Source organism: Aristolochia californica, unplaced genomic scaffold, assembly GCF_029961685.1.
Source record: "Aristolochia californica isolate CCGP_79_NKW_82.1479 unplaced genomic scaffold, dmAriCali1.0.hap1 SCAF_6, whole genome shotgun sequence".
Taxonomy (NCBI): Eukaryota; Viridiplantae; Streptophyta; class Magnoliopsida; order Piperales; family Aristolochiaceae; genus Aristolochia; species Aristolochia californica.
The window spans coordinates 38,867,717-38,876,555 of record NW_027182257.1 but is presented as its reverse complement, the minus strand read 5'-3'; the positions used below and the strand labels follow the sequence as shown (position 1 = coordinate 38,876,555).

At 35.6% G+C, this 8,839-nt stretch overlaps 1 protein-coding gene across 4 annotated transcripts in view; it reads left to right on the top strand.

Moving 5' to 3' along the window:
• The first annotated feature begins 2,059 nt into the window (after positions 1 to 2,059).
• LOC137933890 (MAP3K epsilon protein kinase 1-like) overlaps positions 2,060 to 8,839 on the top strand; it is a 31,572-nt gene continuing 24,792 nt past the window's right edge. The window contains exons 1-4 of one of the 4 annotated variants that reach the window (XM_068777977.1): positions 2,060 to 2,557; positions 2,907 to 3,043; positions 4,299 to 4,418; positions 4,506 to 4,640. In XM_068777977.1, coding sequence (XP_068634078.1) covers positions 4,356 to 4,418; positions 4,506 to 4,640 — 198 coding nt within the window. In that variant the 5' untranslated portion in view covers positions 2,060 to 2,557; positions 2,907 to 3,043; positions 4,299 to 4,355. Of the gene's footprint in view, positions 2,558 to 2,906; positions 3,044 to 4,135; positions 4,199 to 4,298; positions 4,419 to 4,505; positions 4,641 to 8,839 lie in introns of those variants that run through there. The other 3 variants (XM_068777976.1, XM_068777979.1, XM_068777978.1) reach the window with 3 other exon arrangements.

Sequence of the window (8,839 nt, the reverse complement as noted above, 5' to 3'; positions counted from 1 at the left end):
ATAAATAGAGCTTAGAGGGGCAGCTTTGGACTAAGTCCATAAGCCTATTCTTCCTCCTCTTTCTTCCCCAACATGTACTCTTCTCTCTTCTTCTCCTATCTTCTTCTTCCTCCTCTTCTTTACCCAATATGTAATATATGGAGTCCTGAAAATCCTAAGTATTAAAAAAACTGAGTTCTAAGCCGACATTTTCCATTTCTAAGGGATTTAAAGTTTCTAAAATATTTATATGCTTCATAAAAAATATGGTTCTTAAAAACATTGAATGTCCAAATACGTTTGCTTGAATTCAAAGATCAATATGACATAGAAGCATAAGATTTGAGTTTCAAGTGAAGTTTATATTTGGTAAAAGTTTATGTTATAATTTTAAAACCTTTTTATAACATGTTTATAATGATTTTAAGTATTGTTAAGGGAAAAAATGAATATGTTAATACTCTAATGAATATTTGTGCTTGTGAATAAGAATTTGGTTGGCTATCCACTTACATAGCTAGAGTTCTTAAAGATTTCTATGACTTTGACTCTTGGTCTTCAAATTTCCATTTTATGTAAAAAAATTTGTACAACAACAATCTTCAATGCGTATATGCTTCAAGTTTTGACTCGACAACTTGATTGATCGTTGTTTTGTCATGAACTTTTACTATAGACCACATAAATTTGTTCTTGAAGGCGTATGCATAACATACGTTAATAACACCATTAGTTACACATTTTCAAACTACCCATTTTGTTATCATCAAAATAGTGGAAACCAAACCATCACTCTAAAAATAGCATATTGGAACCTGAAAATCCTTTTTGAGGATTTAGTTGAGTGTATCTACTTGCTACACACATGTCCCAAATGTAGATAGGTATTGTAATTCAACCTTAGTGGCCTTTTGTTGTAGATGACAGTAAATTGCTGAATATAGTGAATTAACTTTGACATGCAAATACCTTGCTAATGGATTACTAACTTGTGTTTGAGTTATAAACTACTATAAATTATTTAACAGTTGTGCTTTGCTTGTTTCTATCTCAAATTCCTGTATTGCTCATATGTTGACTTATTTGAATTGAATTAGTAATAAAAAAAATATTGATCTTGATAAACCAATTCAAAGCAATCCCCATCTAGGTTTATCCTTGAAGGACTTAACAACCGTTGTGGTTGTGGGTGTTATGAGTGTAGGTATCCTTAGTTTATAGGCTTATGTGCCCTTAGTGTATAGGCTTGTGTACCCTTTACTCTCAATGCTTGTGTATGTAGTATCTAGGTTAGTGTACACCTAACCTCTGGACTTGTGTAGGCATTATCTATAGACTTATGTAGCCTAGGTATGCTGTTGTAAGTCCCTTTATAGGCATCGTTATAAATTGATTTTTCTATCCTTTAGATGTAAGCTTCATTTTACCCCAAACCTCAGTTTGAATTGTAAAATACTCTAAAATTAATTATGTTAATTATATTAGTTGGTTGATCGTGTACTTGCTTATATTTGAACTTTGCAGGTGTTTTTCTTGTTAAGAACGTTCTTAAGAACTGAAATTGAACAAAGATTTTTAAAAATCTCATTTTGGAGTGCATTAACCTAGCAAAAACCTTATTCACTCCATTTAGTTTTACGCCTCAGGAACCTAATAAACCTATCATAAAATTAATTTTTCTATTTCTAATTCCCATTTCCAAATAGACCTAGCATAGTTTTTTTCGTCAATTTAAGTAACATTGACATTGGAAAATGGGTGAATTTTTTTATTTTTATTTAAAAAAAATATATGTATATGAAACAAATACAATTAAATAATTTTTAATGATTTTTTAAGATTTAAAAATATTTTTGCCCTAAATCAACCTTCAACCTTGAGTTATCCGATGGGTCGATACGTATTCGGATTCTTCGTGTCCCAATCCATATTACTTCCCGACTTGCCTACCCCTGCCACTTAGGCCAGGGCAGAAATGGACTAGAGGCTTAAATCGAACAGAGATCGACACGGACTGTAGGATTGCCATAAATGGAGAATTAAAGGTCACAGTGAATGTTCCTGGAACCTTTTCAACGGCTCATTAATAAGAGGCACTCATCGGTTGTATCGTGACCACGTCCTCGTGGTCTCATCGTCTCAACTCTCCAAATATGTTATTCTGTCTCCAACTATTCGGGAATCGTGATCACAGAAGAGCAACTCCTGGAAGCCATTATATCGTCGACCCGTGCTAACAAAGCTCATCGTGAAAGTTCCGATTATACAGCTAATTAATTCATTTATTCTCTTCAAGAGAAAAAAGGAACACAGAGATAGAGTTAAATTGATTCATTCACTGATGGAAAGAGAACAGAAGACGCTGCTCGATGGGAGAAGGATCGACCTCGCTCTGTCTGGCTATCCTGCTGTAACGAATCTGGGGTTTTACTTTTCTCCTTTCTCGATTAGGGCCGTGTAATTGTCCTTTCTGAAATTCTAAGAACTGCCCTCTATCTCCTTAAGCTTCAGTCTCGCAGCATGATTCCTGCATTCGCTTCGTTGTGGTGGTGGTGGTGGTACCTCTAGCGTCGAACCGGTAAGAATCTCTCTCCCTTCTTGGTCCGTTGTCCAGCACTATTCCGTTAGTGGGCGCGTGGTAGCTTCGGATTGGAGCATTGGCCATTCTTCTCTCCATGCCTTCTTTTCTCTGTTTGAACCGATTCTCGCCTCAATTTCTTCGAATCCAATCTGAGGTCATTAAGTTAGTGACACCCTCATTTTTGTCCATTATCATGAAATTAATGAACTATCTATAATTTGTCTTCATTGTGCAAAGAAGCAAATGGTGTGCGGGGATATTCTTAGCATTGTTGGATCATTCTTGACACCTTAATTTAAGTGATGTTATGTTGATGAAGAGTTTATCTGACACCTTTCCCCTACAGTTTGGAATTATATCCATATGTCTATTTCAAACAAAATCAATCCCGTAATCCATGTGAAGCAGCAGGGAACAACCAAACGTAAACTCTTCCACTGTTTTGTGAAATTGAGATACTCGTTCTGTCAGAACAATCGACAAGTTGAGTTTTTTTTTCCTCTGCAATTGGTACAATTTTTTTTTTTTTTTTAAATTGGCTTTCCAGTACACTAGGATGATCTCCGGTTTTGTTTTGGAACTACTGAGTTTAATTTATGATGCTATCCTTTCTGGATTCGTCATTTCAGCTATATACTTCTTTCTGTGACATATCTGGAATGATTTTTTTTTTTTTTTTTGAATTTTAGGTACATTCTTTCTTTAAAAAACTTGTTGGAATAAGCTGAGGTGCATAATAATTTATTGGTTATGTGAGCTTGGTCCATGCAGGATTCTAGAAAAATCAGATATCACAAACAAGATCAAAATGTAGGAAAATTTGATTTACTAGAGAATAGAGAAAATTAGAACTAGGATTCTTCTTAGGGAGAAGATTTGAGTGAAAATCTTTAATGCAGGTTGTATATCACAGCATTGCACAGGATTGTCGCTAAGAAATTGAGTGTGATATATGGTTTTGATGTAAGTTATTTCTTTTAGGTAGAGCTTGTCTTATGAAGCTCATAATTTTAATATTTGTGTCAGCTGTGCTTTTCTAGCATGGATTGTTTCCAAAATTGATGGTAAATTTGAAATTTTTATTGATAAACTATTTACAAGTTGAAAAGAAGACAAGGATGTTGTTCCAAAAGAATTTTAGTGTCATAATTATCATATAAAGATACTAGTTCTTGGAAGAAAAATTTCTACTATTAGTTTGTGTTTTTGGGTGTGCTCTTCAATAACATTTTTTTCCAGAAAAAAAATTATATTTAAGTGAGAGAAATTAAAAAAAAAAAGAAACTAAGAGAAGTTGGATAATTTTCCGGGCAGTGCCTACTTTATAGTGGATTTTCTGGAGACATGTAACTGGAAATCTGTTTCCAGCTGTACCCAGGGAGAATTTTTCCAGCCTGGGTCTCTGAGTCCTTTTGTTTTCTTCTTAAATGTTCTCCAATGTCTGTGGTCCTATCATTATTCTGCCTTTTTGTTTACTTGCTAGGAGCTACACATTCCTTACTATCTTCCTTTAGACTTGCTTTTGTGCAATAGAAAAACCTCATGAAGCAATTTCCTTGTAATTCCAGTCCTTGATGTAATTAGGGTGTATAAAAGTTACCAGGTTATGGTGAAAGGAAGAAAGCAACAGCAATGCCTGTGTGTTCCTAACTTTGTATAACTTTATTTCTTTTTTTTTCATTTTTTATTACCTGCTGAATTCAGAATCTTTGCTCTTTTCCTTGTGGGACTATTTCAGGGGCATGTACGGGTGGTTTAGTAGATTTTTTGGTGGAAGACAGAGCAGTTTTCCAAGATGTCTCGACAAGCTGCTACAGCAGCACATTTCCACAAATCAAAGACACTTGACAATAAATATGTAAGAGTCTTGTTTGGTTTTCCCTGTTTTATGGAGTTGTGCTAAAATTTGGATGTGGACCCATTTTAGTGGTGTTTTTTGACATAGATGCTTGGGGATGAAATTGGAAAAGGAGCATATGGTCGAGTATATAAAGGCTTGGACTTGGAGAATGGAGATTTTGTGGCAATTAAACAAGTTTCCTTGGAAAATATCCCTCAGGAGGATCTCAACATTATAATGGTGAGCCATTTACTGAATCCTTCTTTGCTGCTTAAAAAAAATACTGAATACTTGTTCTTAAAAAGAAAACACCGAGTACTTGGTTTGTCTTTTTAAAATGTCTTGCTTTTTACGTTTTTCATTTCCTGACCAAGTATTTCAAAAAGGATTAGGACTCTTAAGATCATGTAAATGGCATGCAATTGGGAATAATAAGTAAGCAATGCAGTGGCAATTGAAACTCATTCAATGTTTGTACTGGTATTCATTTATAATGCTTATAATTGTTCAAAAACATTTATGCTTAGCTTCCTGGTTGAAGTTTGAATTTTAGAAAACATTCTTGGTGCTACTTGCGATTCTCAACATTGCTTTTTTTTCCTTCTATCCATTTGCCAGACTGATCCCGGAAGAACACCTTTATGTTACAAGATCATCTCTGAGAAATCTATCTTGAAGTGGCTTCCCATGCATGAAAGTTGATGAACATTCCATTTGCTTTCAAATCTCTGGTTTAATATTGGGATGGAAATCTGTAGTGACTTCTAAATCCATTCATTCCATATAAAGTCATGATATGATGACTTCAACACTACATCGAGGACTACTTTATTTCTGTATACATCCATTTTTTGCTTGACACTTCTACTTAACTTCCATTACCCACATGCACGTCCATTATTCACATGTGACTAGAAGTATACTTCTGTTTTTCACATAGACACTTTTTCTTTTTTGAGAATAGAAAAGAAAATTTATTGTGAGTATAGTCTTTCACATGACACTATAAGTATAGTTCCATTATTTTTCTATTCTGTGCTAAGAAAATATTTTCTAGAAAATAGAATGTAGGAAGTACAAATGTTTACTAGATAATACTGTATTTAAACTTCTAAGAACTTGTGTGGATCTTGTAGAACTAACATCCTAATGAGTTCTAAATTGCAGCATGAGCTGTATTTGAGAGGTGAGAGATTTTTATTTAGGAGAGGATAAGACGCTACTTGCAACACCCAAGAGAGGCAGAGAGATAGTTAAATGTAGTGTAAGTGGCAGTTTTCCCAGTTGATAGGACAAACTTGAAGGAATAAAGCATGAAATAGCTGGATCAACTTTGTTGGAGAAGGGTGTCGTAGCCGTAAATGTCATTGGAAGGGTGAAATTACAAGATGTAGAGCAGGTGGAGACTATTGTAGTGAGCCTTCTAGGTTATATAGTCCTCTACTCTCATGCGTGGAACCAATCATCTTCCTTGTCATGAGATCCTAACACACACAAGTAGAATAAAAGGTCACTGAGCAATTAATGGACTTTGTGAGTTGACTAACTGAAAACAAATTAAGAGGAAACTTGGGAACAAATAATACAAAATTAAGTGACATGAATGGGGTGGGTTCAATGTTGCCTACTTCATAAACTGAAGAAACTGACCCATCAGTAAGAGTAACATGTTTAACGATAGAAGACTCACTTAAATCAGTGAATAAGGATGACCTACATTACATATGGAATGAAGCTCTTGAGTCAATAACCTAGAAAGACATAGGACGCAGGAGAAAAGCTGACATAATTGAATTAGCAAGGGAAGTTGTAGGAAGTGTAGGCTGAACTACAAATACCGAGGAGGAAGCTGAAGTCAACTGAGCAATGTGCGGATCTAGGTGCTGCAACTCATCGGGAGCACTTGGTAGTGTACCTACAACAAAACTGGTAGAGGACTGAGTGCTGTAATAAACAAAAGAGTTAGCCCATGCAGGCTTGCCAAACTTGTTCCAATACTTATTAGAAAAATGGTTTGTGCGTCCATGGTGAACAGGCTTCCTGTCACCTTTACCATCACTTTGACCTCTTCCTCTACTTGAACCATCACGGCCTTTGTCTCTACCACTTCCACCACGGTTCTCACAAATTTTGATCGACCTTGAGAATTAAGTGCAGCTGCTTCAACACCTCTAACTTCTTTACTTTCCTTGGATGTAAGTGTTGTTTCTGCACTCATAACTTTGCTAAAGGCTTTTGAAAATGATGGGATGTTAAATGAGGCAACTAGTTGAGTCCATATTGTGTCAAATTCTAGTCCCAAGCCATTTAAAAATTTAGCAACATGTATCTGCCCTTGTTGTTTTCAAAACTCTTTTTCATCTATGGTGAAAGTGTGAAAGATACTAATTTCATGCAGGATGCTTTGTAACTCACTCTAGTAGTTAGTAACTTTCACCTTGCTTAAGTCTGAATAGCTTAACATATAACTCATACACCCGAGACAAATTGCTCTTTTGTACATATAACGCCTCTAAAGATATCCACATTTCCGTCACTGTTTCATAATTCATGATTTAACTCCTCAATTTTGAATCTTTACTATTTAGTGACCAAGTCATTACTTGGCTATCCTCTGCTTCCCAATCATCTTTAATAGGGACTAGTGGATAATTCATGGAATAATTCATCAATCTTTGAGTGTCTTCACTCTATAACAAAATAGAGTAGTTGAGCGTAAGAATCATCATCTTCTAGAAGTTGCGTGCATAATGCTCATTCATATGCATATTCCCAAGTCATATTAGGGTGATGCTGTGTTTACTGCTTGTTTCCTTATAAAAAAGATGTTTTCTTTGGTACTTGGAGGTAAAATTCCCCTCCAAATATTGAATCCATCGGCTACTTTGTTTCATCTCTGACCTCGTTTTTTGGGTGTTTCTATTTTGCATGTGTTGGTTCTTCTACGGATAAGTTGTCCGTGCAGCCAAATGTGTTTTTTTGAGGATTCTCGTACATAGAAGAGATACGAATGGTTTTGCCCTTCTACTAGAAAGACATTTGTATCCCCTGATGTGACATTCTCTGAAAATGTTCTTTTCTTCTCTAACTCCGATTTGGATTCCATTTTGTCTTTCATAGATATAGGTATAGTTGCTCCTACTCTTGTGGATGATGTTCCTAGTCCGCCACCATTTATTATTGCATAAAGACCCTTATAGGTATATCAATGACGACAATCCATTCAGAAATGGGCCAAGGTTCCCTCTATCTTGCCTATTCTAGTATCCTCTTTGTCTGCAACACTTGAGGTAACTGATTTACGTCTTCCTGTTGCTATTCATAAGGCTGATGTCCACTAGACATCCGTTGTCTAATTATGTGTCTTTGTCTTCTTGTACCATTCCTTCTTCTATGCAATATGCTCTCTTATCTCCCAAGTGGAAGTGTGCTATGGATGCTGAGATGGAAGCTTTACATGACAGAGGTACATGGAGTTTGTGTGATCCACCTTCAAATACTACAGTTGTGGGATGTCTTCGGTATACACTGTGAAGTATAGAGCGGATGGTTCTATTGAAAGATATAAAGCTCGTTTGGTTGCTAAGGGGTATACTTAAACCTACAATATCAATATTTTTGAGGCATTCTCACGTGTTTCCAAATTGACTTCTATGTATTCTTGTGTCTATTGCAGTTAACCAGGAATAACCCTTGTTTTAGTTAGACATTAAAAATGTTTTCTTATATGGAGATTTAGAAGAAGAGTCTATGTGGAGTAACCCCCTGGGTTGCTCAGACGAGACTGGAAATGTTTGTAGACTAAGGAAGGCAATGTATGAACTTAAAAGGAGTCCTAGGTCATGGTTTGAGAAGTTCAACCAGGTAGTGATGTCCTTTGGGTTCTCTCGAAGTAATTGTAATCACTCTCTTTTTGTTATGAAGTGGTCATTTGGAATTGTAGTTTTACTTGTTTATGTTGATGATATCATCTTATGAGGGAGTGATAAGAAAGGTGAGGCAATCAAAGGAGCACCTTGCTAAACATTTATAGACCAAAGATTTAGGTTCTTTAAAGTACTTCCTTGGGATATAAGTTGCTAGAATCAAGGCAAGAGTTGTATTAACAAAGAGGAAGTACATTACTGATATGTTATAAGAGTATGATTTGTTAGGTGCGAAACTTGTAGAGACACCTATGTAAGTTGGTAATGACCTTCATGACAAAAGCAGTGATGAACTGAAAGACAAAACAATGTATGACAAAAACAGTGATGAGCTTAAAGACAAAACAATGTATTTAAGGTTAGTTGGGAAGTTGATTAATGCCATAGTCACTTGTCCTAATATATCATTTCCTATTAAGTGTGGTAAATCAATTCATGGAACATCCACACGAAATACATTTGGAGGCTACTTGGAGGATGTTGATGTATTTAAAAGGGTCACTTGGAAAGGGA